The sequence below is a fragment of the Terrapene carolina genome, unplaced genomic scaffold, assembly GCF_002925995.2.
Source record: "Terrapene carolina triunguis isolate 2854851 unplaced genomic scaffold, T_m_triunguis-2.0 Scaffold139, whole genome shotgun sequence".
In the NCBI taxonomy this organism is placed as follows: domain Eukaryota; kingdom Metazoa; phylum Chordata; order Testudines; family Emydidae; genus Terrapene; species Terrapene triunguis.
The window spans coordinates 3,596,729-3,611,740 of NW_020664490.1; the positions used below are offsets into that span (position 1 = coordinate 3,596,729).

General features: G+C 38.3%; 1 protein-coding gene across 3 annotated transcripts in view; it reads left to right on the forward strand.

Annotated features, from left to right (window-relative positions):
• The window catches only part of LOC112112821 (cyclin-dependent kinase 8), a 178,661-nt gene extending 164,277 nt beyond the window's left edge, over positions 1-14,384 (forward strand). For 2 of the 3 annotated variants that reach the window (XM_024208878.2, XM_024208880.2), the window contains 4 exons: positions 6,001-6,098; positions 7,562-7,640; positions 7,757-7,915; positions 13,105-14,384. In XM_024208878.2, the coding sequence (XP_024064646.1) occupies positions 6,001-6,098; positions 7,562-7,640; positions 7,757-7,915; positions 13,105-13,230 (462 nt within the window). In that variant the 3' untranslated portion in view covers positions 13,231-14,384. The remainder of the gene's footprint in view (positions 1-6,000; positions 6,099-7,561; positions 7,641-7,756; positions 7,916-13,104) is intronic. The other variant, XM_024208879.2, reaches the window with a different exon arrangement.
• Positions 14,385-15,012: the final 628 nt, after the last annotated feature.

The window sequence follows — 15,012 nt, forward strand, 5'->3', positions numbered from 1 at the left end:
CCCCCCCCCCTTTGCTGCTCCGGCGGGCCCAGCGTTTTTTGCTTGGGGCGGCAAAAAAGCCAGAGCCGGCCCTGAGACCATGTACAGGCAAACACCTGCGATGGAGCACGTTTTGTTACAAAGGTCAAAAATTGCACCCTAACCGTCCAAAATCCTCTAAAATGAGTTCAGTCAACCTAATTATAGGCCATTCCCTCAACAATCAACCCCAGGAGATGGAGATCATCACCTACAGCACTCCGTGACCATGCCTCCATTCCATTGGTCTTAAGTTTGCAGCACATTCTTGTTTAATTGTTTTTGTTTTTATTCAAGATGCAGTTTGTTACTTGTGTTTTTTGTTAACCCAGTGAATTCATTTTGGCTGAAAAATTTCATGGAGGTACATCTCCATCCATAAATGGCATAGTATCCCTCATACTGTCAATTCCTAATAAAAACAAACACACATTTCCTTGGTTCCAGTACATTCATTACCATCAAATTGATTTAAATCATGATTTAAATCACTAGTCAGGAAGACTCGATTTAATCCTGGATTTCTACATAAAAGTGCATTCTTGTTGGTTGTTATAACCTTAATACATATTCTTCACAACTCAGAGATAGATGTAGGTTTCATTTTTAGAAGGTACACACTATACATTTTTAAAGTGATTTATTTTGAAAACTTTTCAGATTAGTTTTACAGTTATATCAGAAAATGAATAATTGTTTGGTTATTTCATTTACAAAAGGTAATTGAAGCAGATATTTATAAAGTCATTGGGAGGTGAACTATCTCCAATTCAACAGGTTAATCATTAATATTTGGAGGATTTTGCTGTATTAGGAGAAGAACATCACCAGACAGACATTTAAATTGTTTTATTTAACTAAAACAACAACGTTATGTATTCTGGATTTTTTTCTTCAACAGCAACCATAAAATACTTTAACAAAACAAGCATATGAATTTTTGAATTTAGTTAAACATTCACGTTTTTTTAAATCAGGTTTGTTTTTGTTAAAATTGCTTTTAACTAAAACAGTTAATTGAAATGTTTTAAAAAACAAAAAAAATTAAATCGACTATGTCAGCCAGGTCAACATGAGAAACTTAAAATATTGGCTTCTGCAACTAACTCAGTAGTCTTCACCTTCATTTCCTGTTTGTTCATAATCTGGAAAAGAAAAACAAGCTTTTGTGCTTTTTCAGGTCCCAAACAATTTCTCGAATTTGGAATGAATTAGTCCAAAGGAAGAAAATATTCTTTCTACACCGGCAGAAGAAGCTACTGCTGTTAAATGTGAAATTATCACTTCAACAGTCTCTGAATATGGTTCACTGGTGTGATTTTCTTTAAAACATCATCAGCAAACATATTTCTTGAATGGTTCACCCTTAACTCTGAAGTTTATTATAGTTGGTATTATGGAGGGATGATTGCTGGATGTCCATAGCCGCTAACTCCTCTTAGCAGTTAAGGTTTGACCCTGGTACTGAGTATTGAGAATATTTGCAAGAAAATAAGCTGGAGATAGTGCTTGTCCCATTCATTTTTTTAATGCTTGTAATTTAACTCTGTCATTGCATATTTCTCTTTTTAAGATCTCACTAAGTTCCTTCCAAATTTCAACAGCGTCAGCAATAAAACAGCTATTTCCCTGCATTTTGTTCAAGGCTACAGAAATAGTTTTCAGGGTACTCAGCATGTGTTCAACATTTCTCTTAAGCCCAATGTTGAGAACTTTGACTATGACAGTGCCATCTATTTTTTCACCATTTTGTTCACAAACTGTCATCAGATTTGGCCAGTTCTTGATATAGTGCTCAAAACAGTCCACTACTGAGTTCCATCGCACGTCTTGTGGAAGAGTTAGCTTGGTTCCTCCCACTTTTTTCAGAGCAGCTGCTGCAAAGTGGTTGTTACAGAAGTATTTTGCAATTTCAACAACATTAGCCTTTCTTTCTGGAACACTGAAGTCTTTGGTTAGGAGGTGCATCAAATGAGCACTGAAACCGAATGTTATTAGCTTGAGACTCTCTTCTAAATAATTTCTTCTCATCTTGGATACATTTGCAGCATTGTCTGTGACCAAGCTGCATACTAGATATTTGAATTTTTTTTTCAGTTTGTTATAGCTTTTACTGCTACTTCTAGTAAGTATTCTGCTGTGTGTGCATTTCCTGATGTATCAACTGTTTCTGTAAGGAAGACATCCCCTTATTCTGTTGTCACACAAGCACATACAACAAGATCATTGTGGATATTGCTCCACCCATCTAGACCTTGTGCACACTGCTCAATTTCTCTTTCATACACTTTATCCAGCAATTTGCCTGTGACATCTGCTCTGTTGGGTGGACTGTATCCTGGTCTTAATGACTGAACCATGTTAATGAAGTGTGGGTTCTCAGTCATACGGAAAGGAGAGTTTGTTGCATAAACAAATCGGGCAATTTTTTCATCAAGTACCTCTTTTTGTAATCTGCTGGTTCTTATCACAAACTTATCTATACCTGTTTCTGGATGATGGAGATTTTTTTTTTCTTTTTGCTACAGGTGATATACTGCAGCTATGTGACATACATGATGTGATTGAAACACTATCATTGGCAGATAACTATGAAACTATAGAAAATGATGGTGATCTTGAAGGTGGATAGTCTTCAGAATCCTGTATTTTGAGGATGCATTCTCCTAAACAAAAATAAGTCAATGCAGTTTAATTATGATTACCATACTGCTCATTTAGTATTACTCATTGCATTCACTGACACTCAGTACTACTTTAAAGGTGAAATTGTAAAAGGAAGATCTGCCTATTTCAGCTATTTATTTTTTATCACAACTGCATCTAAAATGATAGTACCATAGACTAACTATATTTTTTGCTCAAACATGAGAATTCAAGAATAGTCCAGAAGGAAGACAGGCAGTCCTTAAGAAAAGTATGAAATAAAGTTTACCAACCCAAAGATCCTGCATGTTTAGACATGTTTCTTTCATCATCTTCAACACAGCTTCTTCCTGAGAAGGAACACTTCTCATGATGTTGTTTCATTTGGGCAACCAGGCCTTGCATTTCTTTGTTGCAGTTTGCATTTTGCACGCATGCCTGTCTTATCCAGAGGTAGAGGAACTTAATTAAAATATTCCCAAACTGGGTCTCTTTTATGGCCTGCTGCCATTAATGGTTTTCCCTTCTAGTGAGAGAATGGTATGGTAGATCTCAAATCAATGAAGGCTACACTCAGAAAGACCTCAAGACTTCTGGAATATGCTGCTCAAACAGTTTCGCTTTTGTTTTTACTGCCTGTCCCTCCCTTCTCACATTTATCTCCAGACTTCATCTCCTTGTCCAGATCTATTCCGCCCCCAACAATCTTCTATTCATTGAACTTTTTGAAACTTTGCACTTTTACCGAGAGGTAAGGAATTGACTCTATGTACACAAATTTGCAGAGGGACAATAGGGTTGAGGTCTGTTATTTCTCACCTCTATATATTATTTATTTAAAACATTTTTGCTGTTAACAAACATGTTATTTCTGGAGACACAAATCCACAGTTTGAGAACTGCAAAACTAAGCATCTCTGGTGGTATCTTCTAGACTGAGTACTGAGTCCCATTGGGTAGATAGAAAGATTAACCTAAATAATCTATACAGAAGCCCATGGAACCCCATAAGATTGGGCCCCTAATCCGTGAACGATTGGAACTAATTTACAAAAACTTTTCTTAAACATTACATGAATATATTGTCTCATACTATAGAATTTGAATTTATAATCCCTATTCCATGATGAGATATCTTTGAGCTATAAGGTATCTTAATTAAAACTATCTTTATAAAAAAAAAACGATTTAAATAAAAAAAAAAATCTGATTTTTTTTTTTTTAAATCATGAATTTTTATCTACCCTGCTCAGCAGTGTGTCCTCCATGCTGCCTGACAGCAATTCAAAAATAGCACTGACAAAATTAATGGATGCCAGCAGAGAAATACAGGGAGTTTTATTAATTTGACCCACCCCCAAATTTCCTGCATTTTCCAGTAGGCATCCACCTACTGAAAAATCATCCTGCTGAAGAGGCATCCACAACAAGAAAAATCACATAGCATGGATCTTTGTGGTGGAACAGTGCACCATGGGATATCTACCCAGAATACTGAGCAAATAGTGCAGAGCTGTGTGGATATAATGAATAACAGATAGAGGCACCTTAGACTGACATGACAAAGTGGTGTGGATGCACTTCAGTTTGATGTAGTTAAATTGTTGCACTCACAGCGAACAAACTAATGCGATGTAACATCCCTGTGTCAACAGGGCCCTAATGTGTTCACTTCCGAATTTGAAATGGGCTGAGGATGCCATAGTGATGAATGCAGTATTAATGCCCAGACAGCTTCTGCAACATTACTGTGTTCCTCTCATAAAATCAAGCTGATTGAGTTTAAGAGCAGTACCACACTTGGATATTTTAAGGTTAGATCAGTTATTCCAACTTGGACTGAATTTACACCTAAAGAGTTTCTGTATCTCTTCCTATACATTTGAGATTATGTAACAGTCATCTTTAAGACCAGTTTCTGCCTGCTGGCTAATCATTCCCTCAGAGCACATAACTTTATTTCACTGTGATTAGGACAGTCTTGTTTTTCCCCCTCCCCTCAATATATACTGTTTAGGATTTTGTACTGCTACCCATTATGTAAGTATCTGAATGCCTTCCACGTAAAATAGATTGACAATAGCAAAATCCGTAGAGGGCTTCTTGGAGACACTTGCTCTACTATCTTTTCTGGTTATAGAAAGCTCTCCTTGGGTTAGGGCTATTTTGACTGGGGGGAAAGGGAAAGAGAAGGAGATAAGTGGGTTAGTTTTTAAAGTTATTCTGGTTATGATGGAAAAACTATATAAAAGGGGAAGGTTTTGTAGTATTTCCTGAAAGTGGTCAGGTTAAATTTCTCTGATTTCCTCTGGAAATATTCTTATACTTTGCTTTGTCCTTGGTGCTCTCATGCTTTGTGATCTGCATTGTCCCAGAGGAGCATCACTTTCTTGGTGGCATTGGATGAAATATGAAATATGGTCTGTAATGCAGCTGATACCCGATCTGTTAGTTAGTATGAAGATTAAGACAGTGACCTTCAACTGGCTATGGAAGTGAACTCACACCCAGCGGAGGGACTAGAGCACAGGCTTGATGTGCTCATGGAGGAGGCAGACAGTGCATTTTGTACCTGCTGGAGCCTTTCCATTGATTTCACTTATGGTTTGAGATCAATAAATAAAGTAAGATCTAAGATTTTGCTCATCTCCCTCCTCTGAATGCCATTCAGACATTTAAAATACAGTGAGTCTACTATCCTCATAATTAGTACATGCACATTGGATCCCACTATTTGTGAGTTACTTGGGCAGGTGGAGTTTCCTATCCCATCTAGACATGCATTACATTATGATTGCCTCTTTCTGTGGTGGGTATTCAATGGTGCTATATAAATAGTACTTATAACGGGGCTGTAGTAAATGTGGGGTCTTGGTCAGAATATTGGTTGACTATAAATCAAATGAAAATTCCTGAAAGATCATTTCTTCCAAGTAAATGTGCATGTCAGTGTGACATAAAAACTCAGTTAATGTGTGTGAATCAATTTTAAAATAAAGCTTCTTCACAAAGAAAGGACAGACTAGCAAAACTACAGTATATTGATTTATTGGGGCAGGGGGAAGTTTCGAAGATTTTGTTGGTAGAGCACTTATGGCAAAGCTAATTATTTGAGTGAGTTTTAAGTTTTATAGGTAGAAACAAGTGGTTATTCAATAACAAATTCAATTAATATTTAAAACATGAGGGGAAAATATGGTTCATATTTGCCATTAGTGATTGGGATCTAGAAATTACATCATATGGGTGGCAGTTTGTCATGTCAGAATACAGTGGGACAAAGGCTTTCATTAATAGTTTTCATAATACTGAACTTTTTTTTAAAACTCTGCTTAGCTTCAGAAATTGCTTACTATGGACCCAATAAAGAGAATTACCTCAGAACAGGCTATGCAGGATCCTTATTTCTTAGAAGATCCACTTCCCACATCTGAGTAAGTGGTCAGTTTATTAATCCATTAGCATATTCAGATATTTTTTAATGTATGCTCTTTGTTTACTGCTTACTATAAATACATACCTGTGTGTGTGAATAATGAATTAAATACTTACTGTCTGACAAGCAAAGAAAAAGCTATACTAACTAAAATGCCATTTGAGGTTTTTAAAATTAAGTAGCATTCCTATTAATCTCTTGCTTTATGAAACTTTGATCCTGTTAGTCACAGCACTAATCCTGTTATTCACTGACAGGTTGATTATGCATGCTACAGATCTTTGTGGACAACTGCTAAGTGCCTGCAGGTCCAGTTCTCTGTTCTAGAATGCTGATGACATTTACTAATTAGTTTACATTTTTCCATCTTACCCTTTGTTGTAAATTCAGGGGATGGAGGGGAGGGAAATAGTACAGGCTCTCTGTACTTTCATACTTCACAGCCTAAATCCATTTTCTGTAGACACACTTTCTTTTCAACTGCACAGGGAGATTCTAAACATAAGAAAGCTTACAGACAAAAAGTGTGAACAGTCTATGATAAAGCATCCTAAGATGGCCTGCCAGTGCTTGAGTGGCCTTGTTTTAGAAAGGCCAGTTCACATGCTGCATATCATTCCTTTTTTTCATTATTAAGGGAAGAATTTATAAAATGTGTTATGTATATTTATAACAGTTAATTAAAATGAAATTAATTCAACTCAGCTTAGTGAAATATTTATAACGGCTCCTGACCTGTCTTTATATTCTAGTGCTGTCATGCAAGTGGTTTGGTTTTGCAGAAACTGCTCTTAGGTCAATATTCTTTTCCCTCAACCTTACATTGGCAGCATTTTAATACAAAATTAATAGCATGTTCGCAGGTACAGAGGCTAGTTATAAATAAAGGTATATCCATATGATTACGAGTGGAGAAATCTTAGCTTGGGTTAGCAGTAACAAATTCATTCATGTATGTCCATGAGTCTAAGGTGAGAGACCACATACCTCCAAAAGCTTCCAGGTCTTGTCACAGTTAATGTTTTTTTATTTGGTAATGGAGTTTTTAACCATCTGGACCACAATTATTGATGACCTTTATTTAGTTCAACATTTTATGAATTTCTGTATAACTGGATGAAGAGACCTACATTGTGCACTTATAGAGGAATTGACTCTGGTATCTAACAGGACTCTTCCATCTCTCCAACTCCAGTCTGGTCACCATATTACCCAGAAACAGACAAATTGGTGGGAGTTGGAAGGAGAAGAATAAAAATGACCAAAAGGTTAAAACAAATACATGTGAATACCCAGGCTAAGTAAATGATGTTATTAAGAAGGGGTAAACTACTTGACAGATATATTAGGCTGTGGCTCAGGAAATTTGAAACTAGACAGGACAAAATACTAGATCTTCATCTACGACTAACCTCGCTGATTCTAGGCAGATATACAAAGACTGCTAATTTGTTTTTGCAGTGTTTTTGCAGGTTGTCAGATCCCTTACCCAAAACGAGAATTTTTAACAGAAGAAGAACCCGATGATAAAGGAGACAAAGTAAGTATTAAAATACAGTGTTGTCTTGTCTCATTGAGCTTTACCTCAGTATTTCACATTTGCTGCTCTTGTACTGCTTCTGAGTTGAAATTTTTCTTTGTGTTTAACCAATTGAGAAGAACCAGCAGCAGCAGCAGGGCAATAACCATACTAATGGAACTGGTCATCCAGGGAACCAAGACAACAGTCATACACAGGGACCCCCATTGAAAAAAGTGAGAGTTGTTCCTCCTACCACTACCTCAGGTGGACTTATCATGACCTCAGACTATCAGGTATCTCAACTTCAATTTTCCATATATTCTATATTTGGCTCTTGTGTATTGTAACTTAGAAGAAACTACTTATAGTGCAACTCTACTCTAAAAATGATTTTGTATAATGGCATGGTGGGGTTCCGTATTTATTGTATCTCAGCTTCTTTCAGATCAAGTGCACTCAATTTAAAAAAATAAGATTTTTTTTTTTCCTAACTATCAATCCTGCAACTTCAACTTCTGACGCGAGTCAAGTTAGGAGTGGCAAGGAAACAATAACTTGTGATTATTATTATTATTATTTATTATTATTTATTCTTTATTAGTATTACCTTAGTACCTAGAAGCCCTAGTCACGGAGCAGGACCCCATTGTGGTAGGCACGGTGCAAACACAGAACAAAAGGATGGTCCCTGGTTCAGGGAGCCAATTATAAAACAAGAGACAACAGATGGATACAGACAGATCAGGGAATATAAGAAAATAATGAGACAATATTGGTTAGCATGATATAGGGAGTGGTCTCTGGACAAGAGCGTCCTAACTCTTGTCAAGTTGGAAAAGAAGAGTTTCAAGGAGGGTTTGAAGAAAGATAATATGGGGCAGCATGGGAGGAAGTATGAAGGTGTATGTTTGAAAATTTAACAAGCGGGCTAGGGAGGCAGGAGCTGACATTTCAATAGTGAACAACAGATGATAGCTAGGGTGGGATGGGCAGTGAAGAGCCTTGAAAGTAAAGAAAAGCAGTTTGTTTTGTGATAGAGAAGAGGGAGCCAGTGGAGGGATGCAAAGGGGGGGTGGGATGATGTGGTCAAAGTGACAGGCTAGGAAAATGATTTGAAGCAGCATTCTGGATACGACTTGGGCAAAGTTGCATTTGCTGGAGAAAAGGACATTGCAGTAGTTGAGATGTGAGATGAGAGCCTGGAAGTGAGTTTTAGCTGTGTGGATGGATTAAAAAAAGGCCATACCTTAGAGAAGCAATGCAGAAAAATTGGCTAGATTTAGACATAGGTGAGGACCTAGAGAGAGGTCATAGTCAAAGCTGATGCCCTGATTATGGGTCTGAGTCATAGGCAGGATGGATGGTGGTGTTGTCCACAGTGATTGACAAACGAGGTAACACGCAGGGCTTGCGGGGGAAGATTAAGAGCTCTGTTTTAGCCATGTTGAGCTGAGTTGAAGTCCAGCAATAGACAGAGATTTTAATTTGGACAAAAGTAGACCTTTCTGAAGTAGAGAGGTAGATCTGTGAGTCATCAGTGTAGAGATGGTGGTTGGATTTGTGTTTGTGGATGAGATTACCCAGAGATAAGACATAGAGGGAGAAGAGAAAGGGACCAAGGTGAGAATCTTTGGAGTGGTGGAACAGCTACAGAAAGTTGGAGGGAAGATGTAGAGGATTTTTCAAAGGACATGCTGAAGGAGCCATTAGAGAAATAGGAGAGGACAGAGTCATGGATGCCAAGTGAGGACAAGATTTCAAGAAAAAGAGCATGCTCAACAGTGTCACAGATGGCTGACCAGGATGGAGTACTGATTTTGAGTTTTGCCTAGAGAATAGGTCATTAGAGACTTGGAGAGTCTAGTTTCAGTGGACTGCAAGGGTACGTCTATACTTACCTCCGGGTCTGGCGGTAAGCAATCGATCTTCTGGGATCGATTTATCGTGTCTTGTCTAGACGCGATAAATTGATCCCGGATCGATCCCGGAAGTGCTCGCCGTCGACGCCGGTACTCCTGCTCCACGAGAGGAGTACGCGGAGTCGACGGGGGAGCCTGCCTGCTGCGTGTGGACCCGCGGTAAGTTCGAACTAAGATAGTTCGACTTCAGCTACTTGAATAACGTAGCTGAAGTTGCGTATCTTAGTTCGAAGTGGAGGGTTAGTGTGGACCAGCCCCTAGAGGCAGAAGCTGAATTGGAAGGGGTTTAAGATGGAATAGGTGCAGAGGAACTCCAGACAGTGATTGTAGACAGGGAAAGGGAGATGGGTGGTTAGTTGGAGAGGCCAGTGGGGTCAATGGTGGGTTTTTCAAAATGAGGGACTAAAGCATGTTTATATTGTGAAAGATATAACAACACTTTCCTCAAGTGAGAAGTTAGATCCTCTGTCTCTGTAAGATAGCTGCTGTCAGTTTGCTTGCCATACCCCCTATGTACTACTTCATAAAACAAGAATGAAAGTCCAATAACTTTGAAATAATTGACTTTTAAAACTGGTTCTTGGGATCATTGACTAGATGCACTCAGGTAGCCCAGTGGTATGGCCCTGATCCTCATAAAGCCTATAGTTTTTCCCCTGGCTCTGCACACATAAAGGTATAAACCTAAAAACATAAAGGCAGGTCATTTTGCAGGAGCTGCATGTCATGAGCTCCATAGCCAAATGACCCCAAATTTTCTTCACTAACTCTACCCCAGGACTTCAGCTAGTGTATCAATTTTCAGGTCCATTTCACTATGCATGTGGGTTTTAAAGCACTTTGAATAATCAGTTCTAAACAGAAAGCTCTGTTCAACCTTAAGCACTGTGCAGCAAGGGCTGCCTCAGAATGTAACTATAATAGTCTCTCCCTCAGTGGAGTGTGCATTTACAAAATATTTTCCAACACGAGGGTTGATCCCTCTTAAACCTGCAGGCAGCTAAGTCAGTTGCTGTCCAGAGATTGTTTTGGCATCATTTCTGCTGACTCCTTTCTGACTGAGTCTCTGAAGAAGGCAGATGCAGCAGAACCTCTTGTCTCTCTTCCATGCTGACTGACATAGCTAAGGAAAAGAGGTGTAGGGCTTGTGTGTTGGGGCAGGGGATCTCCACTTGCTTGCACTATTCACATGCTATTCACCCCACTTCACAGTGGCAGCTGACCTGAGAGCATGGGAATCAGAGCAAACCCAAGCTACCTCTCCTGTGAGCATGGATTGAAGTCTACAAGCTGGGAAATCAGGGAGCTCTGAATCACCCTCCGTGTACGCAGGGATTGCTTAGGGAGTCCACCTGTCACCCTCATCTAGGTTGAGGAAAGCTGTGGTCCTTCCTCAGCTTTCTCACTCCACTAACATCCCTCCCAGGCTTACTGCCTGAGGCGGCAGTGTTTTTCAACAAGGGCCATATAGGGCTATTTTTGCATGGAGTAGTGGTAACTGCCCCTTCACTGTCTCAGCAGCTCTTGCAAGTGCTTTGGCTCCTCCTGACTGCTCACCTTTTTGCCATGCCTTTGAAAGGCATAATGTTTGACTTTAAGAAATTCAGTCTATTTCCCCCAGACTTTTAAGAAGGCAAGGATGATATTGCACTCATGAGTTTACATATAGTAAATAAGGCAGATGGAAGGAACCCACATGAGCTTGACAGCACTGAGGCCAAAGCAATTAGATGCCACCTACTGATGGGGACACATCTCTCTGAATCTCCCCCTAAGATTCTTCAACCCAAGGAGGAAGGAGAAAAATTTAAAATACACCATTGTTTTGTCCAAACACCTGTCCCTTGGTTCTCTCATACTGTTACATCTGAGCCCTCTGAGGGAAATAACCATCCCTTGAGGAGGTTTACTAAGACATCCCCTCAGCAGCTAGATCCTTTGTTTAATCTCCCTGAAGCAAGCTGGCCTATAAATTCTCCCCCTATGCAACCTTTTCTGTCATGCATAAAAGCAATTAGGTAAGGATTTTTACAGGTATATAGACTTCCATGTCCCTTGGTTTCAGACGTTTCAACTTGAACATTTAATGTGACAACACTGAAATGAATTGGAGCAGTCCTGTCCCCGGAGGATGTAACAAGCTTTTGTCTTATGAGGAGAGGGTTAGTGGTGTTTGGAGGTAGAGCGGGCTGGGTTGTTTGGGATTTTAACTTTTATTTTTAAAAGTCACTTGTTGCTCTACATGATGTGAATGCACTGAGTCATCTTGTAATTGGCCACATAAAATAAATAAGCAACATTTTTCAGTAGTCAGGTTGTGGAAGCCTATTAACTATATTACAAATAAAACATTAATGGCTAATTTTAAACTTCAAAGTTTTTTTCAGTTTCCTGCATACTTGAGGCACATGTTACCAAAAAGTACACCCAGAGATTTTTGCACCATTAAACATACCCTTTATTTATTATACAGAACTGGATCATATGATGGCTGATCTGTTACTCTGACACGTCTCAGTAAGTGCGTAGTGTGTCTCTCAAGAGTGAAGATAAATGTCGTAACAGCTCAGCCATCATGTGAGCTATGATGTACAGCAATGCTAATGTATTCCTGCTGGCTGGAAGTACTGTTAGAACGATTTCTTTTCCCCTCCACATCACACACCTAGAGAGTGATTCAGTCCCTTAAATGCATGTGTGAAGAGTAGCCACCTACCTTGCTTTATAAAGGTCATCCCTTTATTTTTATTTCCCCAATATGTAGCCATCTCAACACATTTATTGAATCTAACTTAACTTCTGATCTAAATGAAGACTCATGAAAAGGAAGAGTTTAAGTGTTTAAGCTAAAGAAATAAATCCCACATCAATTACAGCTTTTTAAACTGTAACAATTAAACAAATACGTCTCTCATTTTTTTTTTTTTTGTATCCCACATTTGGTCCTGGGCAGGTTATACGGGTACAAGATTTTGGCTTCTTTGTGAGCTCTTTGGGGCAGGGACTATCTCTTCTTGACTGTCTAGAAAACACCTACCTTATAGTGAATGCTCCAATAAACCAAAATTAATCTCATATGCAAAGGTCTCCCAGAGAAATTTCCTTGAATTATCATTGATATTAAATACACCACAAACCTTCCAAATATGTGCTCTTGGAGGGGGAAGAAAACCCCAATGGAGAGCACCTAGGATATTTTTGGCTGTAAGTTTTTTTTTAAACACACTGATGTACCACAGTGGTAAGCATAAGATGTCTGGATAGTTGAAGTGGCATTGGTGACATGACAGATATGAATTCAGAAGGAACAGTTCAGAATGGGTAACAAACAGCATTACTTGTTACTAGCTCTCAATCAAATATTCCTGGTGTTCATATGCTTAGTTACTGTAATGAAAATAAGTAGAACACTGTAAATACAAGTGATTGATATACTGTGCTGTAGTCCCTGTTAATTATTGCCCCACACAGCACAGAGACCTCAAAAAATTAATGGGTATTGTATTTGTATTATAAATGCATCCACTGTAGGAATCAATTCTCTTCTCCTTCATGGTTTCCAGCGTTCCAATCCCCATGCTGCTTATCCCAACCCTGGACCAAGCACATCACAGCCACAGAGCAGCATGGGATATTCAACTACCTCCCAGCAGCCTCCACAGTACTCACATCAGACACACCGGTACTGAGCTGCACCTGAATAACGTCAATGCACTGTTGCTAATGCTGTAGGACTGGTCATGCAGCTGTCTGCCTGGAACCTGGCTTGGGCCACAAGAATGTACTGTACAACCACACCTTCAAAATGTCTGATAGCCACGTTCCACCACTTTTCACAGAATGGAGTAGTGGCTCCCAAATTGTACCTGGTTTTGGGTTAGACTTGAAAAGAAAGTGCTAGCACAGTTTGTGTTGTGGATATGCTACTTCCATAGTTTACTTGACATGGTTCAGACTGACCAATGCATTTTTTTCAGTGACAGTCTGTAGCAGTTGAAGCTGTGAAATGTGCTAGGGGCAAGCATTTTTTTTATTGTATGTGGTGAATTCTCTTGATGTAACAACATTATCTGACCAATAGTACACAAAATCCTTTAACTGGTACTTGAAGCATACAGTATATGTTAACATGGCAAAAAAGCAAAATAACCATGACTCTAATTGAGATAATTTTGATATACATTTATTTTTAGTGACTTTTGTGAGTTGGTTCATTTTCCACATTGATCAATGTTTTATGACCAACAAAATTGCTACAATAAGATTTTTTAAGAAAATGAAAACATTTGCATTTTTCCAGCAGATTACAAGCCTCCCAAAGATTAATTTCCAACATATAGATTTGTTTTTGTTTTTAAATCTATGACTTGACTGGTATTAAAGCTGCTATTCGATAGTAAAATAAGTATGTTGTCATTGATATAAACATGTTTGGTTCAGCAAACAAACTGAAATGATTGTCATAGACAGTGTTTTATTTTTCCTATTAGTGTTGCTGATTTGTGAGCATGCTTTGGGATTAAAAAAGCATGAATGATATTTCCTTAAAAGGTGCGGCATCCATTCAGATATTTCGTCATGATTTTTGAGAGATGGATTGGTGTAGTGGATTTTAAATTTTGTTCAGTTAATTATTTTTAAAATATTTTCGCACGTTATTAGGGATGCCCTTATTACAGCAAAGGATGAGGTGTTAGGAGAGCCTTAGAATTTGAGGAAAAACTATAACATACAATGTACTGTATCAAACTATTTTACATGAATGACGCAAGTATTCTGAATAAAAAAATGAACATTGTTAAAAACAAGGTGTTATGTAATAAATTTATTTTTCATAAATCTGCATATGAACTTTGCTTGTATTCCTTTTTATCAACAGACATGAAATACATTAATGCACTAACATCTATATAGGCACTGTCTGAATAATCAGTTCAGTTTCTTAATTCAACAGTAATTTCTATTGCAAGTAGGGAGGTTTCTCTTAACTGCTGCATGTCATCTATTTAAGTATTACAAGAACTACTATAACCCTCTTACTGATAACCTTTTTATAACAGTGTGCAGATAATCAGCTATGCTGTACTGAGTTACAAAATAGTAAATACATTTTATAGATGATGCAACTGGTCCTACACAGAATCTAGAGATACTAGTATCTATAAAACCACATCTAAGGTTTTCCTTAATCATTTGTCATGTTGGTATCTAATCCCACAATGCTATTTCATGGGGCCAGCTTCCCCCTCTGCATACATCACTTTTTTCTACGGGTTAAAGCGTTCAGTATTATTACAATGTGATGATGCCATTACATTACATGAAGGCTTATTCATTGAGATGCCTATGGTAGGGTAGAGGAAAGTTTAAACCACAGGTAAGGTGAGGAATGGACCAAGTATCAAATTGGAATAAAGGATATGAGTAAACAAGAGAAAATGGATGTGTTCAAAATATTTAATGTGTTTAGA